At 51.4% G+C, this 26,522-nt stretch overlaps 2 protein-coding genes across 4 annotated transcripts in view; both read left to right on the top strand.

Annotated features, from left to right (window-relative positions):
* LOC111159714 (non-SMC condensin I complex subunit D2) overlaps window positions 1-19,408 on the top strand; it is a 28,943-nt gene extending 9,535 nt beyond the window's left edge. For both annotated transcript variants that reach the window (XM_022522273.1, XM_022522274.1), the window contains exons 4-32: window positions 217-275; window positions 754-932; window positions 1,218-1,360; window positions 3,459-3,586; window positions 3,659-3,782; window positions 3,948-4,095; window positions 5,055-5,252; window positions 5,578-5,712; window positions 5,810-5,897; window positions 5,995-6,172; window positions 8,332-8,456; window positions 8,814-9,050; window positions 9,365-9,539; window positions 9,820-9,904; window positions 12,696-12,829; window positions 13,191-13,323; window positions 13,413-13,497; window positions 13,574-13,741; window positions 13,986-14,155; window positions 15,185-15,296; window positions 15,369-15,492; window positions 15,574-15,729; window positions 16,595-16,772; window positions 16,858-16,952; window positions 17,400-17,480; window positions 17,583-17,766; window positions 18,458-18,584; window positions 18,671-18,832; window positions 19,073-19,408. In XM_022522273.1, coding sequence (XP_022377981.1) covers window positions 217-275; window positions 754-932; window positions 1,218-1,360; window positions 3,459-3,586; window positions 3,659-3,782; window positions 3,948-4,095; window positions 5,055-5,252; window positions 5,578-5,712; window positions 5,810-5,897; window positions 5,995-6,172; window positions 8,332-8,456; window positions 8,814-9,050; window positions 9,365-9,539; window positions 9,820-9,904; window positions 12,696-12,829; window positions 13,191-13,323; window positions 13,413-13,497; window positions 13,574-13,741; window positions 13,986-14,155; window positions 15,185-15,296; window positions 15,369-15,492; window positions 15,574-15,729; window positions 16,595-16,772; window positions 16,858-16,952; window positions 17,400-17,480; window positions 17,583-17,766; window positions 18,458-18,584; window positions 18,671-18,832; window positions 19,073-19,158 — 3,997 coding nt within the window. In that variant the 3' untranslated portion in view covers window positions 19,159-19,408. The remainder of the gene's footprint in view (window positions 1-216; window positions 276-753; window positions 933-1,217; window positions 1,361-3,458; window positions 3,587-3,658; window positions 3,783-3,947; window positions 4,096-5,054; window positions 5,253-5,577; window positions 5,713-5,809; window positions 5,898-5,994; window positions 6,173-8,331; window positions 8,457-8,813; window positions 9,051-9,364; window positions 9,540-9,819; window positions 9,905-12,695; window positions 12,830-13,190; window positions 13,324-13,412; window positions 13,498-13,573; window positions 13,742-13,985; window positions 14,156-15,184; window positions 15,297-15,368; window positions 15,493-15,573; window positions 15,730-16,594; window positions 16,773-16,857; window positions 16,953-17,399; window positions 17,481-17,582; window positions 17,767-18,457; window positions 18,585-18,670; window positions 18,833-19,072) is intronic.
* Window positions 19,409-21,941: 2,533 nt separating this feature from the next.
* On the top strand, window positions 21,942-26,163 carry LOC111159713 (glyceraldehyde-3-phosphate dehydrogenase). 2 transcript variants are annotated; one of them, XM_022522271.1, is made up of 11 exons: window positions 21,942-22,015; window positions 22,302-22,342; window positions 24,039-24,138; window positions 24,223-24,329; window positions 24,443-24,533; window positions 24,666-24,781; window positions 24,881-24,962; window positions 25,157-25,308; window positions 25,405-25,483; window positions 25,590-25,771; window positions 25,885-26,163. In XM_022522271.1, exons 2-11 carry the CDS (start codon window positions 22,320-22,322, stop codon window positions 25,952-25,954), a joined length of 1,002 nt encoding a protein of 333 aa, XP_022377979.1. In that variant the 5' UTR covers window positions 21,942-22,015; window positions 22,302-22,319; the 3' UTR covers window positions 25,955-26,163. The 2 variants fall into 2 exon arrangements, with proteins under 2 accessions (XP_022377979.1, XP_022377978.1); XM_022522270.1 differs by having other exon boundaries at window positions 24,039-24,329.
* The last annotated feature ends 359 nt before the right edge of the window (window positions 26,164-26,522 follow it).

Below are 26,522 nucleotides of genomic sequence, written 5' to 3' on the forward strand. Positions count from 1 at the left end.
CATGTTAGTCCTGAAATTCCAAATTACAGATTCACTGGTAAAGGCTCTGGATGCTGAAATCTCTACTAATGAGCATTGACCCCAACTTAACACTGCATTTATTCAGTTGACCAATTTCACAGATATTTTTAAGTATTAGATTCTTCAGGTTTGATCTGATCTAGAATGGGCTCTGCAGTTTCCTGTCTCACCCCCCACACTTTCTTTCCCTCATAGTCACTTTCGAAGTATAGATCCTGGCCTCAAGGAAGACACTCTGGAATTCCTGATAAAAGGTGTTTATGGGTCAGGGGGTAGGGGATGGAAGGTGTTTGTCGCTGTTTGTTTGCTTACTGTTTCCTACATTTGATCAGCCATGTGATGATATCAAGGCTGTGGTGATTCAGTTGGTTTGGCTAAGCCCGGGGACCTTTGACCTATTGAGGTCTGTAATCTTGGTGGGCAATACAGAGTTGTGTGTGTTCGCTGTAAGGGCAGACCAACAAGAAATATTTCCTACTCTTGAACTACCCCTCTTTAATAGAGGCGGTTCTTCTAGTCACCAGAGAGAAACTGGGATGGCTGGAGTGAGAGAGTGGGGACAGGGCATGTTCAGGACGTCGAGGTCAGGGGTCCCATAGGACTTGGCTTGTGTTGTGACCACTGAGAGATGAAACACAGATCTTTGGTAATCTGATGGCTGCAATTGCTGGGTGTTTTGAAGTCAGGGTGGATGAGGAAAGTGAATGAAGCTGACTCTTCTGTCCCTTGCAGTGGTGTCCCGTCATTCCCAGGAACTTCCCACTGTCCTGGATGATGAAGCTTTGAGTGTGTCAGACAGGAGTGCCCATCTAAATGCTCTCAAAATGAACTGTTATGCTCTGATACGCCTCTTGGAATCCTTTGAGACCATGAGCAGCCAGACAAGCCTTATGGACTTGGACCTTGGGAAGGTAATTTGGAGTTTCTGGCCTGGAGAGATAGGATGGGGAGAGATAGGGGAACAATTCTGAGAGTCCTTTCTGTCCTTATTTAGGGTATATGAGGAAGTACTCAAAAGTATCATAGCATATCCTTCCCTGACAAGAAGCTCTTCTATATTTTAGAATTTGTTTATGTCTACTATGTTCGTTTCTACCTCGTCTCAGTACTGGGTAGTTTTGGGCACTCAGACTAGCAGATCGTGACCCACTTTATTTTCTTATTTTCCCCTAAATGTGCATATGATTCTTTTTTAGGGGAAGAAAGCCCGGGCCAAGAACACCCATGGCTTTGACTGGGAAGAAGAGAGGCAGCCAGTTCTTCAGCTTCTAACACAGCTGCTCCAGCTGGACATTCGTCACCTATGGAACCATTCAGTAATTGAAGAGGAGTTTGTCAGGTGGGTGGTTGAGATGGCTCCAGGTAATAGTGAGCTGTGAGGAGGGAAGACCTTGCTGCTAGATATGTCTTCTTTCTGAATACGTCATTTCATGCCTCGATTCTGTATAACACGTAGAAGTATACTCGTCACACTGAGTTGTTAGGAAGTGGATGACAAATATTAGGAACTGCCATGAATTTCTCATCTTTAATGCCCATTTATTCATTGATGACAGTATTTACTGACCATCTTCTAGGTGCATGGCTGTATTATGACAGGCACTGGAAACAAAAGTTTCTGCCCTCTTAGAGTTTATTTATAGAGCAGAAGATGATTTTTAAAATAAGTAAAATATATGGTGTGTTTTATAGGCTATTACTGTGGAAACAAGAAAGGAGGGGATGGGGAGTTTGATGGAACAAAGCTGTGATCTTAAATCAGCTATTCAGGCAAGACCTCTTTGAGGTGGTGACATTTGAGCAAAGACCCAGAGGAGCCCATGTGAGCCATGAGAGGATCTGGAGGAATAACAAGGGCAAGGAAAAGAGCAATGGAACAGCAGGTACCAAGACCCCAAGGAGGGCGTGTATCTGGTGTGTACAGGTGACAGCAGCAAAGCTGGAGACAGGGCAGCAGGGCCGGTGAAAGGGACAGGCTGTGAAGTCCCACAGGCAGTGCAGGGGCGACTATGCAGCTCCTTGGCCCTTTGTGACTTCGGCATCTTCTCAGCATGACGTGGGGCCCTGCTCAAGGATTCCGAGCAGGGCAGCAAGGTGACCTGACTTGGGTGTTAACAGAATCATCGCGCTCCAGTTACTGTCATTACTATGAAGGGAAGGAAAGAAAGCAGGAGACCAGTTAGGGGGCTGTTGTGGTGACTTGGGCAAGAGATAGTGGGAGTTAAGAGCCAAGAATGGCAATGGAGATGGGGAGAAGTGCATGGATTCTGTACCTGTTTCCCGAAGGTAGAACTACAGGATGAGCTGATGGATGTGTGTGAGGTCTGAGGGAGAGTCAAGGATGATGCCCCCAAGGTTTGGGCCTAAGCTTTTGGAAGAACAGAGTTGGCAGTCATTGAAATATGGGGAAGGCTGTGCAGCGTGTTTTCAGGGGTGACAATTAGAAGTTCTGGTTTGCATATAAAGTTTGAGGTGCTTCTCAGACATCCAGTCAATGTTGTCCGACTCTGATGTTAAATTTACAAATCTGGAGCATGGGAGAGAAGTCTGAGCTAGGATACCCATTTGGGAATACAGTGTATCTACATAAATGTTATTTACAGCCCCAAGACTGAATGAGATTACTAAATCAGTAAGCATAGCTAGAGTAGAAGAGAAATCCTTATTGTACCCTGGGGAAGGGAGTCTGGCATCTGGCCAGATGAGAAGTGTGTTTCCAGGAGAATGGCATGGTCAGCTGCAACCAATACAGCTAAAAGGTTGATCCAGATGAGGACTGGATTAACCATGACAAGTCTTTGGTTACTTTCTCCTACCTTTTATCATATATTTGGGTTCAATGTAGGCCCATAACTGGTTGAAAGACAGAGCACCTATCTAGTCAGCAAAGCAACATGGTGTAGAAGGTAATCCATAGAAGGAAGAAAGGGGCACCTGGATGGCTCAGTCAGTTAAGCATCTGCCTTCAGCTGGGTTCATGATCTCAGGGTCCTGGGAACCAGCTCCACATCAGGCTTCCTGCTCAGGAGTCAGCTTCTCTGACCCTTCTCTGACCCTTCCCTCCACTCATGCTTGCTCTCTCGCTCTTTCTCAAATAAATAAAATATATTTAAAAAATAGAATGAAGGGGCGCCTGGGTGGCTCAGTGGGTTAAGCCTCTGCCTTCAGCTCAGGTCATGATCTCGGGGTCCGGGGATCAAGCCCCACATCGGGCTCTCTGCTCAGCAGGGAGCCTGCTTCCCCCATCTCCCCTCTCTGCCTACTTGTGATCTCTATCTGTCAAATAAATAAATAAAGTCTTAAAAAAAAAAATACAATGAAGAAAGCTAGAAGTGCCTAACTTTGGGGGCAGGAAAGGGAGAAAGAATGAAGAAGGGCCCCCAGTGGAATGGAATCCACACACCTGACTTCATCATCTCCCTCCCTTCCTTTCCCAGTTTGGTTACTGGCTTCTGCTACCGCCTCCTGGAGAACCCCACCATTAGTCACCAGAAGAACCGCCCCACCCGGGAAGCCATCACGCGCCTGCTTGGTGTCGCCTTGACACGTTATAACCATATGCTCAGTAAGTTAGCCCTCTGCTTTGCCCCACGTTTTCCATTTTGCCTATAATTTCTCACGTTTAGTACATCCACAGGTGCCACGGTGAAGATCATCCAGATGCTGCAGCACTTTGAACACCTGGCCCCCGTACTGGTGGCAGCTGTGAGCCTGTGGGCAACTGATTATGGAATGAAGAGCATAGTGGGGGAGATTGTAAGGTGACTCTTCTCTAAGTTTCTGATTCTCCTCTTTCTCGGGGAAGATATCAAAAGATCGGAAGTTCTCTGTGCACTGTAGCTTTCTTAGACATGAGGTAGCAGTCTTACCTCCCCTTACTAGGAACTGAATTATCTTGCTGTGGCTGTGTTTGCTTCCCTGCATAGAGAGATCGGGCAGAAGTGTCCCCAGGAGCTGAGTCGGGACCCTGCAGGGGCAAAGGGCTTTGCCGCCTTCCTGACAGAACTAGCAGAACGCATCCCAGCCATCCTGATGTCCAGCATGTGTGTTTTGCTGGATCATCTGGATGGAGAGGTACGTGGTCCCCCAGGGATCTCAGTTCTTCTGGGGATTTTAAGTCCATTACTGAAAGGCTGTTTCTTAGAACAAGAAGATGGCTTTCTCTTGAAGTTGGGTTATGTAAGCATAACTAACTCGGTGGCAGTTTCTTCCTACAGTGAAGCAGATATAGTTCATTGACTAAAGAGCCACTGATTAATCCCCGTTTTAGTATCATTTGGGTTTATCCAGGTCTGATGGAAGGGATGGCAGTTCCACATCTTAGATCTAGTGAGAGTCACTCGGCTGTGATTTGGGGTCCCTTCCTCAGGACAAAGCCCCTTCCATTCTTCCTACCATCTAGCTTACACGCACTCCAGACAGTGCCACCTCTCCATTCTTTCTGCCTGATCGCCTCTCAAACTGATGCAGGGCACTTCTAGGTGAACGTCAAGGACAAAAACAGTCTACTCAGTCATCTAGTCTACTTTAGCTTCTTGTGCAAGACCCCATTCTCTGGCCCCTGGCCTGGCAAAACCCCAGTCCCTGTTCACCAGCTCCTGCAGTGGACTTGCTTGGCACCCTAGGGCTGATTTGTACTTTCCCGTGTCTCATTCTTTGTCAGTAACATGTGAGAAGGGGAGGGGGGGAGGGAGTGTTTTATTAGTAAGGACCAAAGGCTTTGAGTCCTCCAATGAAGGGTAGAAATGAATGTTTTTCAAATGTGTGTAGATGTGATGAGGCTTATGGGGAAAAATTATTGGGGGCTCTTGTTTATTTTGTCCCTGCTTTCTCCTCTGAGCAGACACGGCCCCTTCCAGTGGCCTCGGGGTGAATACATAAGCAGCTGACCAGAAAAATTCATAGTGAAGCAAACTTACCCTTAACCTAAGGCCTTGCCACTTCTTTGTGCCTGGACTGGCTCAAGAGTTTGGGGAAAAGAGAGTTAGGACTGGAGTGCGGTGCCTCAGACCAATTCTGTTTCCCTCCCTTAGAATTACATGATGCGCAATGCTGTGCTGGCAGCCATGGCAGAGATGGTCCTGCAGATTCTGAATGGTGATCAGCTGGAAGAAGCAGCCCGAGACACCAGAGACCAGTTCTTGGACACCTTGCAAGCCCACGGCCATGACGTCAACTCCTTTGTGCGGAGCCGTGTCTTACAGCTCTTTACCCGAATCGTCCAGCAGAAGGTGACTAACCTTCTGCACGGTAAAAATGTACAGTACTCTATGTACAGGCCAAAGAAAAAAGGAATCCAGTGTCCCACAGTAGAGTCTAGGATTCGGATTGTTACTGGCAGTGATAAAGGTCTTCCTCTACCAAGGACAAGAACGCTTGGCTACATTTAAGGATTACACTGTATCTTAACCACTACAAAGAGAAACTGTTTTATATCCCATAAAAAAGTTTCTTTAGAATGGGTGGGGAGCTCAGTTAGAGGATACTTCAAGGTCAACTTGAGCAGAATGGATGATGTGGGATGTGTGCTCACCCTTCTCTCCCTGCCCCATGCAGGCTCTCCCCTTGACACGTTTCCAAGCAGTGGTGGCCCTAGCAGTGGGACGTCTGGCAGACAAGTCGGTGTTAGTATGTAAAAATGCCATTCAGCTGCTGGCCAGTTTTCTTGCCAATAATCCCTTTTCTTGCAAGGTAAGTAAGCTTGACCTACCCCAAAGAGAAGGAATTAAGTGGAAACAGGAATCAAATTCTGTGATTAGTGGCCCTGAAACTCATTTGACCTTGGTAGCTTAGTGACACTGACCTTGCTGGACCACTGCAGAAGGAAACCCAGAAATTACAAGAGATGAGGGCCCAGAGACAAGCTGCAGCTGCTTGTAAGTAGTTCCTGCATGGGATTCCCCACCCTAGACATGCTGCTCCCTGCCATCAGAAGGTCCAAGGAAAGAGTCTAAGTGAGACTTTCTCCTTCAGCTGCAGTGGTGGATCCAGAGGAGGAGTGGGAAGCCATGCTGCCAGAGTTGAAGGCTACTCTGCAGCAACTGCTAAAGCTTCCCCAGGAAGAAGAGATTCTTGAGGCTATTGCTAAAACAGAAACCAGTGAAGATGTGAAAACACGCATCCACCAGTTGCTTGCCAAGGCTAGTTACAAGTATGTGAAAGATTCTTTAATGTCCTTTTTATGTTTAGAAATAACTTTTGAGGAGCAAGGTTTCTTTCAGATGAACTGTCCTTAGGGTATGCTGCCACCAGGTGATGGTAGGTGTTCTCATTGTAGTAATGTCCTGAACACCAGATTGATTCTAAAGGCATAGTCTGGGGGCACCTGGGTGGCTCAGTGGGTTAAGCCGCTGCCTTCGGCTCAGGTCATGATCTCGGGGTCCTGGGATCGAGTCCCACATCGGGCTCTCTGCTTGGCGGGGAGCCTGCTTCCCTCCCTCTCTCTGCTTGCCTCTCTGTCTACTTGTGATCTCTCTCTGTCAAATAAATAAATAAAATCTTTAAAAAAAAAATAAAAATAAAAATAAAGGCATAGTCTGCAATTAAGCATGCTTTTTTTTTTTTCAAGGAATAATTTTTTATTAACTTATAATGTATTATTAGCCCCAGGAATACAGGTATGTGAATCATCAGGTTTACACATTTCACAGTGCTCACCATAGCGCATACCCTCCCCAATGTCCGTCACCTGGCCACCCTCTCCCTAGTAACCCTCAGTTTGTTTCATGAGATTAAGAGTCTCTTCTGGTTTGTCTCTCTCCCGATCCCATCTTGTTTCATTTTTTCCCCTCCCTATTACTGCCCCCCGCCCTGCCTCTCAAATTCCTCATATCAGAGAAATCATGTGATAATTTTCTTTCTCTGATTGACTTCTTTTGTTAAGCATGCTTTTGTACTTTTAGGAGTGTTTAAAGAAACTTTACAAACAACTAAATGTAAATGATATTATAATTAAATATGCAAAAGCTCTCCATTTGAAGAAGAAAGCCTGTAATTCTAGCTCTATAATTTCAAGTTAGTTTTTTAAACTTCCTGGGCCTCAGTTTCCTTATTTGTAAAATAAGAGATTGATGAGGGGCACCTGGTTGGCTCAACTCTTGATCACGGTCATGAGTTCGAGCTTCACATTAGGTGTAGAGCTTACTTAAAATCTTTTTAAGATTTTATTTATTTATTTGACAGAGACATAGGGAGAGAGGGAACACAGCAGGGGAAGAGGGAGAAGCAGCCTTCCCACTGAGCAGGGAGCCTGATTCGGGGCTCGATCCCGGTACCCTGGGATCATGACCTGAGAAGGCAGATGCTTAACGACTGAGCTACCCAGGCGCCCCTTAAAAATAAAATCTTTAAAAAATAATTTTAGTACATTCACATGGTACAAAATTTAAAATTACAAAAAGGGCATGTATTGTAAAGTCCCTTCCAAACCTATTTCCCAGCCACTTAGTTCTCCTTTTCAAGAAAAGCAACCTTCTGAGTTTATTGCTCATTACTCTAGAGATAACACAGACGTGTAATCAAATATAAGTTCTTTTCCTCCCCTCCTTACACAGATGATCGAATTTCTACCCACTGATCTGCCACCTGGCTTTTTTAAGGATCCATGTAGAGTAGTGTTTGTAATATTTATGCACAAATAGCTACCTCATTATTTCTTACGGCCACACAGAATCCCATCGTATGGATGTACCATAAATTAATCAGTTGTCGAACATTTATTTTTTCCAAACTTTGACTTAGCAAAGTTTTTTTTTTTTCTTTTTTTTAAATAAGCTTGTGAAGATGTCACTGCTGAAGTCCAGCTGAGAATTGATTTTTTTTTTTTTTTAAATATTCTATCTATTCATTTGACAGACAGAGATCACAAGTAGGCAGAGAGGCAGGCAGAGAGAGAGGAGGAAGCAGGCTCCCCGCCGAGCAGAGAGCCCGATGCGGGGCTCGATCCCAGAACCCTGGGATCATGACCTGAGCTGAAGGCAGCGGCATTAACCCACTGAGCCACCCAGGCGCCCCGACTTAGCAAAGTTTTTAACCAGATGTTAGGAGTAGGTTTGTGACCTTTAAAATTTGAAAAGAATCATTTGAGGTTTTTTGAAGACTGTGAAGTCTTGTCACTTCAGAAATGGGAAAAGTGTTTTGAGCTCTACTCTGAGTAGGTACTTCCTCTACTTTGTAAGCATGAGACGTGTTCCTTTTCTTTGGGGCAGTAGGTCTAGCTTCTTGATGGAACCATGAGGTAGGCTCCGTGACAGAAGGTTGCAGTGACACTCTTATGGTTTCCGAGTTGGTAACAGGTGGATGTTCTTCTAGGCAGGCCATTCTTCTCACTCGAGAAGCCGTGGGCCACTTCCAGGAGTCTGAACCTTTCAGTCACATGGACCCAGAGGACTCAGAGGAGGCCAGGTTCCTGAATCTCCTGGAGACTATTTTCAAAGGTAATTCCTTCTCCTTTTTCAGTTAGCAAATAAAACATTTCAGCTAGAATTTGTGGGCCATTGACTTTATCTCAGATGCTGACTGGGCCAGCAGAACCCAGTGCTGAAGGAATCCAGGAACGGCTGGCCGTGGCTCTGCTCTGGAATGGAAGCAGCCCGAGGGCCTCAGATTAATAGTCATACAGTGTGAAAGAGTGTTTCCAAACCACAGAGGACTTTTGAATCTTTATCGAGAAATACCAAGATAATTTAGAGTAGGTTCTAAATGTATACCTTCCCACTGAGGAAACACATCCAATAGCTGTTGGATTGTCCCATATGTCCTTGAGCAATAACCATCCCATAATTCTGTCTTAGGCCCAGCAGCTTCCACACAGGAGAATTCCCAGGGCCCCGCAGGGAACACGGGCCCAGAACGGACAGTCTGTGAAGACAAGCCCAGTGCGTCAGAGCCTGGGAAAGCCAGGGAAAACGATGAGCTGGTGAAGCAGGAGATGCTGGTGCAGTATCTGCAGGACGCCTATAGCTTCTCTCTGAAGATTACCGAGGCCATCAGCATCATCAGCAAGATGATGTATGAGAACACGACAACGGGTAGGCCAGCCTCCCTCTCTGGAAGGACTGGGTCTTGGGGCTGGAAAAACCAGTCTCATCCATATTTTATTGACAACTGTCTGCTCCTTCAAAAATAAAGGGATTTCTTTATTTCTTTTGGCTGCGTGCAGCCCCTTGGAGCATACACATGTTAGCACATACAGTATTCCCCGGGAGGGCCGTCTGGGAGTCAGCGTTCTCAGGGAGAATGAGGAAAGCTGCCACTTGAGCGTCACCACACTAAGAAAGCTTCTAGCGCTAAGTACTAAGGGAATTTTGCCAAGCAGATGGGTGACATGTGTCTATCCTCTCAGTGGTGCAGGAGGTGATTGAATTCTTTGTGATGGTGTTCCAATTTGGGGTACCTCAGGCCCTGCTCGGGGTGCGCCGCATGCTGCCTCTCGTCTGGTCTAAGGAGCCTGGCGTCCGGGAAGCTGTGCTTAATGCCTACCGCCAGCTCTACCTCAGCCCCAAGGGGGACTCTGCCAGGTCAGTGTGGTACCTTCACCTTTGTGGACGTTTCTGAGGCCAGCCTCATAGGACGTCTGCACTCCCCTAAAGAAATGTCAGGGAGCAGGGGCACAGTTCTAGAAGAGTTCTGAATCCATAAGCCTATAGATCTGGAATGGGGCTCAGGGTGGGAGTGGACTTCTTGTCAAGCCCATCCTCTGTGGTTACACAACGCTGTGTTCGGATAACCCTAATAACCTGTTTGCCAGGCTCAGACTTAGCAGTTTTTAATGACCTCTACTCTCTGTTCTTCCCGCAGAGCCAAGGCCCAGGCTTTGATTCAGAATCTCTCTTTGCTACTAGTGAATGCCTCAGTTGGGACCATCCAGTGTCTTGAGGAAATTGTAAGTCTCCTTACTTCTTTCCTTTCTTCCTTTCTTTCTTTTTAAGCTGATTTATCTATTTAAGTGATCGCTCACCTAGCGTGGGGCTCAAACTCACAACCCGAAGACCAAGTATTGCACATTCCACAGCCAGCCAGGCACCCCCTTACTTCTGCTTTCTTTATTCATTTAATAAGTATCAGTGGTTACTGTGTGTTCAGCAATGTACTCAGCCCCACAAAGTATAAGATTGCATTCAAGTTCCCAACTTAAAAGGAGCCAACAGTGTTTCAGGTAGCCAAAGGATGCAAAACATTTATAGAACGATGTAGCACATAGGTAGTTAGTGCCAGAAAAAGTGGCACAAGTAGTGTTTATAGCAGCAATGATAATATAATAACACGTCGTATATGCCAGGCGCTACTCTCAGCAGTTTGCTCGTACGAACTTGTGTGATCCTCACACAACCCTATGGGGTGATGCTGTTCGTGCACATTTTACAGTGAGAAGTCTGAGGCACTGAGAGGTTAAGGGACTCGGCTAATTACAGCTGGTTCGTGGGAGAGACTCAGGCAATAAGAGATCTGGAAAACACACTCTTTTTTTTAAAAGATTTTATTTATGTATTTGAAAGAGAATGAGAGAGATAGCACGAGATGGGGAAGGATCAGAGGGAGAACAAGGCTCCCCACTGAGCAAGGAGTGCGATGTGGGGACTCAATCCTAGGACTCCAGGATCATGACCTGAGCCAAAGGCAGTTGCTTAGCCAACTGAGCCACACAGGTGCCCCAGGAAAACATACTCTTAACTTGTGTGTTACTCTGACAAGTCCCAAGAGGCAAAGAGGACAGTGTGGGGTAGGTGGTAGGACTTAAGCGGGGTCTTGAGAAGTATGATATAGAGAATTAGAGAAAGGAGGGAAGCACAGAGGTGGAAAGCCAACAGAGTACAGAAAGTTCCAGAATGAATATCGTGTTCTGGCTGGAAATTGTTGCCTAGAAAAGATAATAAAGTGGGAGTGTAGGTTGGAACCGAACTGTAAAGGTCCCTGAAGGCCTTTCACACCTCCTGGACTTTTTCCTTGTTTGCTGCCAGATCTGCTGTTTGGCAGATTAGCATTTGGACCGTGCAGCCTGAAGGCGGAGGTGGTGCTGACCACCGGCCTCCACTAGGTGGAGCATGATGCTGGCCACCTTTCCCTCCTTGGGGGAGGCGGGGGTTGGGGAGGGGGATGCCCTGTTGGCAGCCCCTGGCCTGAAGGCTTGGAGGCTAGCTCCTGGCCTGGAGCCCCTCCAGTGGGCAAAGGAGAGCTACTTCTACAGAACAAGCAGAGTCATGATGCGATGGAGTAGGCGTTTGGGAACAGATTGGTGGAGAGGAGGCTGCTGTCAGTGTGCAGCATTGGAACACTGGACTCAGGGTGGGAGGCAAAGCTATGGAACTGCACCTTTTTTTTTCTTAAGATTTTATTTTTTATTGATTTATTTTATTTTATTTATCTTTAAGATTTTATTTATTTGAGAGGCACCTGGGTGGCTCAGTGGGTTAAACTTCTGCCTTCAGCTCAGGTCATGATCTCAGGGTCCTGGGATCGAGCCCCGCATTGGGCTCTCTGCTCAGCAAGGAGCCTGCTTCCCCTCTCTCTCTGCCGCTCTGCCTGCTTGTGATCTCTCTCTCTCTGTTAAATAAATAAAAATTAAGAAAAAAAAAAAAGATTTTATTTGAGAGAGAGAGGAGAGAGAGCACACATGAGCGTGGAGGGGGAGAGGGAGAGAGAGAAACAGACTCCCTGCTGAGCAGGGAGCCCAACGTGGGGCCGGATCCCAGGACCCGGAGATCATGACCCGAGCTGAAGGCAGATGCCCAACCAACTGACCCATCCAGGACCCCCAGAACTGCACTTAATAGAAGATAGACTTTAAAGGAATAATACGGGGGGCACCTGGGTGGCTCAGTTCGTTGGGCATCTGCCTTCATTCAGCTTGGGTCTTGATCCCAGGACCCCAGAATTGAGTCCCCATCGGGCTCCCTACTCAGGGTTAAGCCTGCTTCTCCCTCTGCCACACCCCCTGCTTGTGTGTGCACATGTGCATGCTCTCCCTCACCCTCACCACATAAATAAATCTTAAAAAAAAAAAATAAAAATTAGGGGTGCCTGGGTGGCTCAGTGGGTTAAAGCCTCTGCCTTCGGTTCGGGTCATGATCCCAGGGTCCTAGCATCGAGCCCCGAGTTGGGTTCTCTGCTCAGCTGGGAGCCTGCTTCCTCCTCTCTCTCTCTCTCTCTGCCTGCCTCTCTGCCTACTTGTGATCTCTGTCTGTCAAATAAATAAATAAAATGTTAAAAAAAAATTAAAATTGAAAAAAAAGGAAGAATAGGTAAGACTACATGGAAAAAAATTAGTTGACCATGAAGTTCTAAATATATGTGACTAAGAGTGCTCTGGGCAAAATGAGAAGGCAAGGAAGGATGAAGCCTTCTGTTTTGGGCTTATTGAGTTGTGGTAACAGTAATAAGACCTATGAGAAATCTCTCAAATGTGGTCAGAACCACGGATTCACACAGATCCAAACAAAGTCACTTTCAATACATCGTCTTAACAAACGTAGTTTTGAGGGCATGAGGGTGAAAAAGTGACAGAGTGGAAGTACCTCCCCAAACCCTGAGTTCATGTTCGAGCCTTCCTCCTCCTTCACCGTGTCTACGTGTTGCTTTTACCCACCTCAGGTTCTCCGTGTTCTCGTCCGAGAAGTGGGCCGAGGACCAGGCGAATCATTATTCTCTGGCCTGAGCCCTTTTTCTTTTCTCTTCAGCTCTGTGAATTTGTGCAGAAGGATGAACTGAAGCCAGCAGTGACCCAGGTGCTATGGGAGCAGGCAACCGAGAAGGCCCCCTGCTCTCCTCTGGAGCGCTGCTGCTCTGTCATGCTTCTTGGGATGATGGCACGGTGAGGCTCGGGTCCCCACAGGCAGTAGGGATAAGAGGGCAAGGGAGGGAGGGCTCTGAGAAAGTTCCCTTCCCTTCAGTACCGGCAGCTATACGTGTGAGCTGGTTACCTCAATGAAAAGTAAAAATAAAAGAGTACAAGTTCCAGCCCCCAAACCCCTCCCCCCAGCCTGCCCAGCAGAATTGATGAGATTCATTACAGCAAGAGGGCCTCTGAGGGCTAGCCGTGTCAGAGCCTCTTCTGTAGTGCTTCAGGGCTCTCAGAAAGCCTTGCGCCAAATCTGTTACCTACCCCACCTGGCATTGTCCCCTACAGAGTGCTGTTTCTGACTAGCTTTAACTCAGTGGCTTCATTCCCCTAGAGGAAAACCAGAAATTGTGGGAAGCAACTTAGACACACTGGTGAGCATAGGGCTAGACGAGAAGGTTCCACAGGACTACAGACTGGCCCAGCAGGTGTGCCATGCCATTGCCAACCTCTCTGACAGGAGAAAGGTATGTGGAGTCTCCAAACCCAGGAGAATGGGGATCCTCTTATCCACTCTCAACATATACCCATGTTTTGTCTTTGCTGTTCTCCACAGCCTTCTCTGAGCAAACGTCACCCCCGCTTCCGGCTGCCTCAGGAACACAGGCTCTTCGAGCGACTGCGGGAGGTGATCACAAAGGGTGAGCTGTCACAAGGGCTTGGGGCAGAATCGAGTCCCTTGTCTACACTGGGTAACTTCTCCCTTCTCCACTTCAGGCTTTGTCCACCCAGACCCACTCTGGATCCCATTCAAGGAGGAAGCAGTGACCCTCATTTACCAGCTGGCAGAGGGCCCCGAGGTGATCTGCGCCCAGATATTGCAGGGCTGTGCGAAACAGACCCTGGAAAAGCTGCAAGAGAAGAGCGGCGCCCAGGAGGGCCCCAGTGAGTGGGCAGAGGGTCCTCAATGGGCAGCAGCCAGATTCTGCTGCTTTCCTTGTCGGACCAGAAGTCTTTGCCAACACAGCTTCCTGCCACAGCCCCTGACCTCTCTCATACTATACTCTGTCACTTTTGTCACCCAGATCCGGCCTGTGAGCGAGGGGAAGAGCTTTCAGAACAGGGTTTAAGGGCCCTGTGAGACGTGATTTTGTCTTTTTCTCACAGCTTTCCCTCTCCCCTCCTCCAGAGAACACCCCCATGCTCCCCACTTTGCTGCTGATGAACCTGCTCTCCTTGGCGGGCGACGTGGCCCTGCAGCAGCTGGTGCATTTGGAGCAGGCAGTGAGCGGAGAGCTCTGTCGGCGCCGGCTTCTCCGAGAGGAGCAGGAGCAGAAGACGAAGGATCCCAAGGAGAAGGTGAATGAAGAGCCTGGGCATGTGGGTTTGTGTCCCATGCATTGCCCAGATTTGTTTCATGGCCTTGCGTCATTCACATAGTCACGTTGCCTCCTGGGGATCCCTGCTTTTCTACCCCTAAATAAGATGAGAAAGACGCTCTGCTCCTTGCTGCTGTCACTCTGGGAGACATTAGTGAGAACAAAGAGCAGTCCGCTCACGATCACCCAGGAGGGAAGCCTTTAAGGAAACACGGCGCTGAGTTAGGGACCTCAGCCGGCAGCACAGGCTGCCCCCACAGAGGATCTCCTTGTGAGGACAAGCACACCCCCGCCCCCCCCCCTTCCCATCAGCCTTGGTCACTGGGCCTGCCACCTGATGGGAACTTTGTGTTCTCCACTAGAGGCAGTGATGTCTTGCAAACCAATGAGACACAGAGCCTTGTAGCCGTAGAATAAGGTCTGACCTCTGTGACCTTGAACCACTGTCCACATGACCCATTTGTTGACTGTATACAAGAAATGACATGATTCTCTGAGGGATGGTTTCAGAGATGGAGGAATATGCTTTGGCAACTTGAATATAAATGCCATTTGTTCAGTTTTGAATTTGCCAATTCAGATTTGGCAACATGAAAACAAAACTACAAAGACCTAGTTCTTTTCCTATTGAATTCAGGAGTCCTCCCTCTGCACAGATGCATTTGATAGGTGTAGGAGTTAGTGGTTGTGCAGAGCTTGCCTTTCCCCAGATGCATTCCTGCAAAATGAAAGATAGGCTGGGGCGGGGGGGGGGGGGGGGGTGGCGCCTGGGTGGCTCAGTGGGTTAAGCCTCTGCCTTCAGCTCAGGTCATGATCTCAGGGTCCTGGGATCGAGCCCCGCATTGGGCTCTCTGCTCAGCAGGGAGCCTGCTTCCCTCCCCTCTCTGCTTACTTGTGATCTCTGTCAAATAAATAAAATCTTAAAAAAAAAAAAGAAAGAAAGAAAGATAGGCTGGGATGAAGATAGATGCTGCCCCGCATGGGCGGTGATGCCTGGTTCCCCCCCCAGCACGCCAGCTCTGAGACCACCCTGGAGGAGGAGATGGGACTGGCGGGCGCTGCCGCTGACGACACGGAGGCAGAGCTCATCCGCGGCATCTGCGAGAAGGAGCTGCTAGATGGTAAGACTGGCTGAGGGGCCTGCTCCCCAGCTGAGATAGCCTGTCCCAAACTGAGAGCTGTCCTTCTGACAGGCACACAGGTCCTGGCTGCCTTCATTCCACTTCTGCTCAAAGTCTGCAACAACCCTGGCATCTATAGCAGCCCAGAGCTCTCCGCTGCGGCTTCACTTGCCCTGGGCAAGTTCTGCATGATCAGGTAGGCCCTGGGGGCGGAAGCACCTGCGCTGAGAGGATGGGGATCGACAGGCTCCCTAATAGTCCTCTCCTGGCCCCCTAGTGCCACTTTCTGTGACTCCCAGCTTCGTCTGCTGTTCACCATGCTAGAAAAGTCCCCACTCCCCATTGTCCGCTCTAACCTCATGATTGCTACTGGGGATCTGGCCATCCGCTTCCCCAATCTGGTGGACCCCTGGACACCTCATCTGTATGCTCGGTAAGAGAGCCCTCATGACACTTTCTTTCTCTCTTTTTTTTTTTTTTTTTTTTTTAAAGATTTTATTTATTTATTTATTTGGCAGAGGGTGTCACAGGCAGAGGGAGAAGGAGAAACAGGCTTCCCACTGAGCAGGGAGTCTGATGCAGGGCTTGATCCCAGCCAGGACCCCAGGATCATGACCTAGCCAAGACAGACGCTTAACTGACTGAGCCACCCAGGCTCTCCCCTCATGAGACTTTAGCAGGCCTTGCCAGCTCCCAGAGGCTGCAGTGCGACCAGTATTAGAATCGTTAAAACTGTGTTTGTCTGGTCTTCAGCATTACCCTGAACATCTGATACCTGACCTGTACAGGCCTTAGCTAAATGTGGCCCAAAAGGGATTGGTGCCTCTGTTCAAAGCCTTGGCTACAAGCTTGGCCTCTTTCCCCAATCCCAGTTTTCTAACTGCTTCTAGAATGTCACATTAAGAAGGGGTAATAGAGGGGCACCTGGGTGGCTCAGTGGACTGGGCCTCTGCCTTCGGCTTAGGTCATGATCTCAGGGTCCTGGGATCGAGCCCCACATCGAGCTCCCTGCTCAGCGGGGAGTCTGCTTCCCCTTCTCTCTCTGCCTCCCTCCCTGCCTATTTACAATCTCTGTCTGCCAAATAAATAAAATCTTTTGGAAAAAAAGAAGGGGTAATAATACAGTGACACCTGGCTGGCTCAGTCAGTAGAGCATAAGACTCTTGATCTTGGGGTCATGAGTGTGAGCCCCATATAAGGGGAGAATTTACCTTTTTAAAAAAAAGAAGTAGGGGCAATTCCTGCTGAGGGCCCTTCCTGCCAGTGTTGGTCCCAGTGAGTTAGGATTTCCTTCCTAGGCTCCGGGACCCAGCTCAGCAGGTGCGGAGAACAGCAGGGCTGGTGATGACCCACCTGATTCTAAAGGACATGGTGAAGGTGAAGGGGCAGGTGAGCGAGATGGCCGTGCTGCTCATCGACCCTGCACCTCAGATCGCTGCCCTGGCCAAGAACTTCTTCAATGAGCTTTCTCACAAGGTGAGAGGCAGCCAGGCAGCAGAGAGCTCACTGCTGAAGGAGCAGGCACACCACTGTCCCTATAACGTGACTCTCTCTCTCCCAGGGCAATGCGATCTATAACCTCCTTCCAGATATCATCAGCCGCCTGTCAGACCCTGAGGGAGGGGTGGAGGAAGAGCCTTTCCACACCATCATAAAGTACGGTTGCCTGGGCCCAGGAGCACATTTTTCCTGTAGCTCATCCTTAGGAATCAGACCCATGTTTGCATTTTGGCTCTGCTACTTTTTAGCTGCATGGCCTTCAGCAATAACTTAACCTCTTTGCATCTGCTCCTCCTCTAGCAAATGAGGCCTGGGATGCTGGCCCCTTAGTTCTTGATGGAGTTTCTAACGTGGTAGGCACATAGGCGTCCTCACCACACCACAGCCGCTTTTGTTACGAATTCCCATTCTCGGTGAACATTTCTCCAGGGGTGGGTGGACCTTTCTCTGAGGGCGCAGGAAGAGGGCAGGAGGAACTGTGAGGCAGGCATGGGCCACAGCCAAAGGGATTCTCTCCCTGGCCAGGAGGGCAACAGAGGGCTGGTGCACGGGGAGGGATGGCTGTCCCTGGGAGGTCACACGTCCACATCTCCCGTTCCTCAGGCAGCTGCTCTCCTACATCACCAAGGACAAGCAGACTGAGAGCCTGGTGGAGAAGCTGTGTCAGCGCTTCCGCACGGCCCGGTAGGCTGCTGTCCCCTGGGGTGGCCCCGAGGCCATGGGAGCCTACTGAGGAAGGATGGGCCTTTACCTCTCCATCCCACGACTCCCCCCTGCCATCTGCAGGACCGAGCGGCAGTACCGGGACCTGGCCTACTGTGTGTCACAGCTGCCCCTCACAGAGCGAGGCCTCCGCAAGATGCTGGACAACTTTGACTGCTTTGGGGATAAACTGTCGGATGAGTCCATCTTCAGTGCTTTCTTGTCGGTTGTGGGAAAGCTGCGGCGTGGGGCCAAACCCGAGGGCAAGGTGAGCCTGGCTGCCAGCCGGCCCTCTGCATATTGCCCAGCCCGCCTCACCCGCCCCGGGCCGCCCTGCAGCCAAGTCCCCAGCACCACCTGGGCCCAGCTCTTTCTGTATCTGACTCCTGTTTCTTTCTCTCTCTCTCTCTTTTGAAATGGACTTCATTTTTTACAGCAGTTTTAGGTTCAAAAGCAAAATTGAGTGGGAGGTTTAGAATTCCTCCATATGCCCCTGCCCCCACCCACACGTACCACCGCCTCCAAGATCAACATCCCCCACCAAAGTGGCACACCTGCTACAATCGATGAACCTCTGCTGACACATCATTATCACCCAAAGTCCATAGTTTATCTTAAGGGTCACTCTCAGTGTGCATTCTGTGGGTTTGGACAAGAGTGTAATGCCCTGTGTCCATCATTCTAGTATCCTACAGTGCAGTTTCGCTAAGAAGTCCTCAGGGCTCTCCCACTCACTCTGTCCCCCCAACCCCCGGCAACCACTGATTTGTTTTACTTTTCCACAGTTGTGCCTTTTCCAGAACATCCTATACTTGCAGTCATGCACTGTGAACCCCTCTCAGCTTAGGTTCTCTCCGTGATCTGCATTTCAGTTTTTACCGTGTCTTTTCATGACTTGTTTTTCATCATAGAAGTAACTGTGTTTCCAGGCCTGCTCTTCAAGTCTTCTTCCCTTCCAGGCTATAATAGATGAATTTGAACAGAAGCTTCGGGTCTGCCACACCAGAGGGTTGGATGCAGTGGAAGACCTTGAGCTTGGCCAGGAGGGTAGCCAGAGGGCCCCATCAGCCAAGAAACCATCCACTGGTATGTGAGGCTGCCCCACAGGTGGAGCGATCCGGCCCTCCTCTGAGAGCTTCCTTTTTGTGGACTCATGTCTCTGCCTTTTCTAGTCTCGAAGCGGCACCAGCATCTGGCTTCTGCAGCCTCATCAGACGGTGACTTTGTCACCCCCGAGCCCCGCCGTACCATCCAACGGCGTCCAGACACCCAACAGCGAATTTCAAAAAAGAAACCCAGAATCGTCTTCTCGAGTGATGAGTCCAGCGAGGAAGGTACGATGCTCCCTCCTGGCCTTGGCCCAGAGGGAGCGTAACTTGGGGGGTGAGGCTGGTTCTGATGGGGTCCTGCTGTATAGACTGTCTCCACCGCCTCACCCCAAGGTGTCTTCCCCTCGTGCCGTTTGGGTTTTGTTTCTTCTGCGTGGTCTGGAGCCATCCCACTTGTTCCCTGAGATCTGCATTTCACCATCTTTGTGACTCAGCTTTTTCTTATTCCTCCAATCCTCTGAGTAGAGCTTTCCGCAGAGATGACAGAAGATGAGACACCCAAGAAGACCACACCCATCCGCCGAGCACCTCCTCGAAGGCACAGGACCTAAGAGGTCATCTTGCCTATTCCCATCCCTGCTGGGAAGGGTGTCTTGCTGGGTGACCTAGAAGTCCGTTGCTCTTGTAAAATACTTGTTTGCCTGTCTTCTTGTCTTTTTTTAACATTTAATGGTCTTCATAATGTAAAGCATTTTTCTTAAACTAGCCCAACTGAACTGAATTGAGCTTTCACCGGATTGTATGTCTCCCAGTCTCCTCGTTTCCTAGTGAATAAATATTTTTATATACTTTTAGATGTTCCTAGGCTTGTCTGTTTCATCTTTCATGTTAGTCCAGATGCAGGAGGCAAGGAGAGGATTATCAATTCAGAAAGAGGAGCCCGAAAGTCCTGGGGCCTATCTCAAGATCTGATAAACTCCATGCTACCCTGGTGCCTCATCTTCCCCTTCTTGACCTCCCCACACTGCACAAGTGACAGGATTGCTGCACAGTGGCGAAACACGCAGAGTTTAGTCTCCAGGTAGAGGGGCTCCACTTGGGGATGGTTTTGCCCTCCAGGGGACATTTGGCAATGCCTAGGGATTTTTTTGTCATCACAACCTAGATGGGAGGGATGCTCCCTATCATCATCTAGTGGGGAGAGACCGAGGCTTTTGCTAAATACCGTACAGTGCAGAAGACAGACCCTACAACAGAATGATTCAGCCCAAAGCATCAGTGGTTCCATGGTGGAGAAACCCTTCTCTATACCCCAGGCTGGTCTGCGTGCTCCCCTCCCCCATTTGTGCTCCCTGAGCCTGTCTCTGGGACAGGGGACTGACCTGGTCGCAGGGCTGATGGAAGGTCAGCTCCCCTCCGCCATCTGTGCAGACTGCCTACCAAGGCATCACTTTACTGTTCTAGGGTCTGTGGGAAGTCAGCCGCACACGGACACTGCTTTAGCTTGCCCACCCCCTCAGCTCCCCAGGTCTGCTCTGCTGAGTCACCTGGACCATTAGGCAGTGAGCGTGCTCTCATGACGACACTGGTGTCTTTGCTGCCATGACAACAGCAGGCTGCATCAGTAATGCTCCATGGGCAACCGAGCTCCCTTTTTGGCAGAAGACACTAATGAAAAAGTACGTGTGTGCAGCAAAAGGCAAGATGGGACCTCAGACACATTCTAGGTAGTGTGGGAGCATTGAGTCCAGGGAAAGGGTTAATGGTGCTGGCTGAGCCTGGGCAAAATGGAAGGGTTAGCAGCTGAGTCCCTACCCTAGGCCCCACCAGACCACCTGTGGTGCTTCCCACCATTAGGTGCTCTCTGGCCCTGCTCTTGGGGTTCGTGAAAAGCCTGGGAACCAGCCATGCACATGGCTGCCAGACAGACACAGACTTGGCCCTGGGGCCCCAAGGAGGGAGGGCAATCCAGGAAGGGTAGGGACTTGGGGGGGGCGGTTGGAGTCGGGGTGCAGGAGAGCGTGCTCTCTGCCTTTTAAGCAAAGGTTATCACCAGGCCGGGCTAAATTTAGCCACAGGCTCTTCAGCTAGAAAAGGGGGCTGGTCTCAGGTTACGCTGGGCCAGCAAAGAGGCCCCTGGATCCCCAGCCCCCAGCACCTGCTGATGGGCCTTGTCCCTTCCACCCCAACCCCCTCTAAACCCTCAAGCGTTTTGAACGCAGCCTTTCTTCCATCCAAAGCTGGCAAACCCGGCGCAGCTGGGGCCCCAGACTGTGGAAGGAGAATGGATCCCTCCCTCGACCTCGCGTGGGGCTGAGAGCCGGTTCCCACCACGTGCCTAAGACGTCCCAAATTTCTCCCTCTTCTGGACTCCTCACCCTTCCCCCACATCCCGGGACGCGGGCAGGGTAGGGGCTTCCCTGGCTCTGGGGCTGGCCGGCACGTCCCAGGATGGGGAGGGACTTCCGCCCTCACGTCCCGCTCTCGGGCCTGGGCTGGTAGCGGTGAAAGGGGCACTATCTCCTGGCTCCGGCGGCACAGCACTCAGGTCTCCCAGGAGCGACTTTGTGCGAGGCCTCTGGCCTCGCGTCCTCCCCCTGCGGCCCAGCCCCGCCTCGGGGAGAGCAGCTGGTGCACACAGGGCCTGGTTTGTCCGCCCCAATTATCAGCTCTTCCGGCTGCCCGAGCTTGCAGGACAGCGTGACCTTCAGCGCAGAAACCGCCCCCACTCCTCAGCCACCTCCCGAGCCCTAGTTCTTCTCCAGGACCCCACCGCCCAGCGTCAGTCCAGGCCCCCCGCCGGAGGAGGCCGGGAGCCAGGGCCCGAGGAGGGGGAAGTAGGGGCAGGGCAGAGCCCGGCAGTAGGCGGGCTGACCCCTCCCGGGCCTTTTCCTCTGCGGTTCCCCCGCCACTACCGAAGAGCCTGGAGAAGTTCCTCAGCCTTCCCGCCTCAGCCTCCGAAAGAAAGGGGAGGGGGGTGGCCGCGCACAACCGCGAGGGGTCCCGGCTCCGGCTCCAATTCCCCATCCCACCAGCTCCCAAAGCCCTCCCGTTTCATCTGTGAAGCAACTATAACGGCTCTGGCTCCCGGAGGGCTTCCGTTGTCACCAGGAGCCCGATCCTGGGGTCCACAGTCTCCTGCATGCCCACGAGTGCCATTGGCAATCACTTCCTCCACTGAGCTGGTCTCTGTCCCCTCCCCCACTCCGCCCCTAGCCCACACGCATGGTGCGTGCACACTGGAAGAAGCAGGCGGGTCCAAAAATTTTGGGCCCGGCTACTCGCGGCTTTACGGGCGCACGTAGCTCAGGCCTCCGCGCCCTTGGGCCCCGACTGGGCAAGCCGGCGAGAGGCGGGGCCCGCGCCCCACGCCCCGCCCAGGCGCTATAAATTTGGGCTGCAGCCTCCTCTGATGCTCTCTGCTCTTTCCCGTTCGACAGACAGCCGCATCTTCAGGTGCAGTGCCAGGTAAAGCTCGGCAAAGCCAGACAGAGAGGGACCCCGAGAGGCCGGGACACGGCTCCGAAGGGGGCCAGGGGCGCTCGCGGACCCGGAGGGGACCCGGAGGGGCTGCGCGGCCGCTGGTCGGGCGTGCCCGGCCGGACCTCCGCATTGCAGGGGCGGGCGGGAGGAAGGACGTGCCCAGGCGCGGGGTGGGAATGGAGGCCGGGGGGGGGGGGGGGGAGGGCAGCGGCCGGACTGCAGCCCCCGCCCGCCCCCCGGCTCTCTAATGCTCGCCTTCCTCTCCCCGCAGCCGCGTGCCCGAGACACGATGGTGAAGGTCGGAGTGAACGGGTGAGTTCGGGGATGGGGCAGGGTGCGGCCCCGGGCGAGCGGGTGGAGGACGTGGGTGCGGTGGTCCTACCCCCCCCCCCAAGGAGAACTCAAGGTCGGCGCTCTGACCTGGCGGAGGCTCACGCCCCAGAGGGCCTTGTGGCCCCCACCCCATCTCCGGCTTTGGTGCCTCCTGCAATGCCGCCCCTGCGGGTTCGAGCGGCCCGCCGCTATCCCGGCTTAAGAGCCATCCCCTAATCCCCCGGCCCGGGTTTCTTTCTTTGCTTTCGCGCCGTGCGGGGTCACGTGCCGGGGAGGCGCCCCTCCCCCACCAGCCTCTTCCCTCCCCACCCCCACCTCGCCCGCGCGGCCCGGGGCTCGCTCAGCTGGGTGCGCAGCCCGCCGGGAGGGCTCGTTTGCGGTAACCTTGCCGCCATGTTGCAACCGGGAAGGAAGTGAAGGAACCACCGTTAGGAAACCTTCCGTAGCTCCTCACTGTTCTCCTTCCTCGCCTATGACTAAACCTCCGAGGCCTGCCACGCTGGGGTGGAGTCGCCTCTATCCCGTAGGCCAGGTGAGGCAAGGCTTCCCGCAGCCTCGCTCTCAAAAGAGCCTGACTTCAGAACCTGATCACATCCCTTAAGCTGCCAACCAAATTTCCCTCGGGGATGCTCTTCCTAGATGATCCTCTGATGAATCAGAAACGTGGGTTCAGGGGAGTCCTGTCTTGTTATTTTTTTTTTTTTCTTTCTCGGGAGAGGTGTGGTAGCTGCAGCTTAGTGCCATGTCGGGGGAGCTGAGTCATGGGTAGATAGAAATTTTCCACCACAAAATGGCTCCTGTGGCGGCAGCCCCTTACATCTCACTGGCTCTCTTCGAAGCTCTTTTCCTCCTTCCATGCCTAGAGCTGACCCAGCCCTAAAAGGCCAAGGCTATAAAGGTCACTGGGAGGATTAAGTGTCGGTGAGCCTTGGGAATCTTGCCCTTCTCCCTATTCAGTCTTCCAGAAATCAGATCCCCACTCCACTCTAATCTACGGTTAAATATAGCTGCCTGACCTTTCTGCAGTTGGGGGCCTGGGCTTCTACTCTTATTCTCACCGCCCACCACCACCACACAGACATCTGTTGCTTCTGCTCCTAGTTTTTAGAAGAGGGCTTGCACAGACAGGTTAGCAAACTAGACTCCTGAGATTAGGGGGTTGGGAAGTACCCTTTTTCCCCTCCTCTTTCCTTTTTGGAGGAAGGGATGGGCTTTCCTTGTCCAGTTAATTTCTGACCTTTACTCTTGCCCTTTGAGCTTGGTGATGCTAAGTGTACACGTCTTTGCTACGCAGAGGGTGTTTCCTGAAGCTGGGCCAGACCAGTGCAAGCCTTGTCAGGGCACAGATAGTGGGGGTGATAAGTGCCACATGCCCAGGCTGTGGGAGTGGCCAGATCATGCCCTGAGCTTCTGTTTCTCCTGGTGGGACTGGTAGACAATGGGGAGTTGGGCAAGTGTTTGAACCTAATCACCTCTTGGGAAGGCTTCACTTACTTGCCATGCTGTCCTGGCAGGATTGTGCAGGATAAAACTAGATTTCTTGGGACTAATAGCGGCAGGGAAGTGCCATTTTCTCACCCCTGGAAGGGGATGAGTTGGCCTCAGACTGTTTCCATGCCCAGGAGGCTTTTCTCTTCTGCCCCACTCATTTCTTCTCGCCCCTTGTCTTTCTCAGATTTGGCCGTATTGGGCGCCTGGTCACCAGGGCTGCTTTTAACTCTGGTAAAGTGGATATTGTCGCCATCAATGACCCTTTCATTGATCTCAACTACATGGTGAGTGCTGCCCCTGCAGCCGCGCTAGGGAGTAGAGCCCCACTGAAGGACAGCCCCTCACTGCCCCCTCCCCCTTCCTTCCAGGTCTACATGTTCCAGTATGATTCTACCCACGGTAAATTCCACGGCACAGTCAAGGCTGAGAATGGGAAGCTTGTCATCAATGGGAAGTCCATCTCCATCTTCCAGGAGTAAGTGTGGAGGAGAAACAGGAAACTGGCTCTGAGGGAGGTACTAGGATGGGGTGACCACCTTGGATACATGGTACCTCACGTCCCTACATTTGGTGTCGTCTTACTTATAGGCGAGATCCCGCCAACATCAAATGGGGCGATGCTGGTGCTGAGTATGTTGTGGAGTCCACTGGGGTCTTCACCACCATGGAGAAGGCTGGGGTGAGTGCCAAGGAGAGTAAAGGTGGGAGGGCGTTGACCCTGGGCTCTGGTGTAGGTGTAGTGGGAAGAATGGGGACTGTGGGCTTAGACCAGGAAAGGAGGGCCTGGATTACAAGGACTTCTTCACTGCAGGCTCACTTGAAGGGCGGGGCCAAGAGGGTCATCATCTCTGCTCCTTCTGCTGACGCCCCCATGTTCGTGATGGGTGTGAACCATGAGAAGTATGACAACTCCCTCAAGATTGTCAGGTGAGTATGACGGTGGGAAGAAGAGTGGAGAAGTGGTCCGATAATACCGTGTATCACGGGATGGATCTGCTTGGCCTTTACCTGCCTCCCTCTTTTCAGCAATGCCTCCTGTACCACCAACTGCTTGGCTCCTCTGGCCAAGGTCATCCATGACAACTTCGGCATTGTGGAGGGACTCATGGTATGAATGATGGGAAAAGTGCCCCACACCCATTGACTTCTCATCCTGGACTGCATAATTCTGCTTAGAACATGGTCCTGGGATGGGGGAGCTACAGGGGTTTCAAGGTCAGGTGACTCTGTCCCTTAATTTCTTCCTAAGGGTGGGTGATATGAGTACTGTGTAGGCCCTCACTCTTTCCCCCCCGTTCCCAGACCACCGTCCATGCCATCACTGCCACCCAGAAGACTGTGGACGGCCCCTCTGGGAAGCTGTGGCGTGACGGCCGAGGGGCTGCCCAGAACATCATCCCAGCTTCCACTGGTGCGGCCAAGGCTGTAGGCAAGGTCATCCCTGAGCTGAATGGGTAAGGCGCCTTGCTGCTTTTCTACCCTAGGGACTTGGTTGCGGGGGAGGGGGGAGGCAGAGGAATAGTGCTGAACCGGTTTCCCCTTGTCTGTAGGAAGCTCACTGGCATGGCCTTCCGTGTCCCCACCCCCAACGTGTCTGTTGTGGATCTGACCTGCCGCCTGGAGAAAGCTGTAAGTGTGGGTTGGAAGAGGTGGTAGGCTAGGGATTGGGGGTGGGGGGGGGGAGGAGAATAGCAAGATTGGAACTTGGATAACCATCTCATTTTTACCTTGTTAGGCCAAATATGATGACATCAAGAAGGTGGTGAAGCAGGCATCAGAGGGCCCTCTTAAGGGCATCCTGGGGTACACTGAGGACCAGGTTGTCTCCTGCGACTTCAACAGTGACACCCACTCCTCTACCTTCGATGCTGGGGCTGGCATTGCTCTCAATGACCACTTTGTCAAGCTCATATCCTGGTATGTGGGGGTGGGGGGGGTTGGTTTGGAGCAACACCTAGGAAAGTGACTAGAGTGTGGGGCCCTCTGGTGCCCAGTGTGGGGAAATACCCTTTCACTCCTTGATCTTCCAGGTATGACAATGAATTTGGCTACAGCAACCGGGTGGTAGACCTTATGGTCCACATGGCCTCCAAGGAGTAAGAGCCCCCTGAACCACCAGCCCCAGCCAGAGCAAGAGGAAGAGAGAGGCCCTCAGCTGCTGGGGAATCCCTGCCCTAACTTACCCCCCCAAAACACTGAGAATCTCCCAACCTCCACTATTTCCATCCCAGACCCCCTAAAGAAGGGGAGGGGCTTGGGGAGCCCTACCTTATCATGTACCATCAATAAAGTATACTGTATCCAGCCAACTCCTTGGGTGTTTTAGCTTTTTCCAGTGTCTGGGATAAAGGGAGCTAGGCTGAGTGCCAAAAGAACTCAATCTTGCTGACAGTACCCAGGGAAGGCCCAGACCCTCCAACCAGGCTTGAACTCTGCCGGAGGTCTTAGGCCTAACAGGAGCATCCCTCCCAAAGGTACAAGCACTGCATTCACTTCTACGGGCCATTGGTCTTGGCTTTGGCTCAGTATCCCTCCAAGGCCCATAGGTGCTACATGACTGGGATGTGATCCCTTTAGAGGACAAGTTGTTTTGTCACCAGATGATCTGGTGCCTCTGAAAGCTGTTCTCTTTACAGCCAACTGAAGGGTAACCTTGGCACAGGAAGTC

This window comes from Enhydra lutris, unplaced genomic scaffold, assembly GCF_002288905.1.
Source record: "Enhydra lutris kenyoni isolate GAN:26980312 unplaced genomic scaffold, ASM228890v2 scaffoldscaffold69, whole genome shotgun sequence".
NCBI classification, from domain to species: domain Eukaryota; kingdom Metazoa; phylum Chordata; class Mammalia; order Carnivora; family Mustelidae; genus Enhydra; species Enhydra lutris.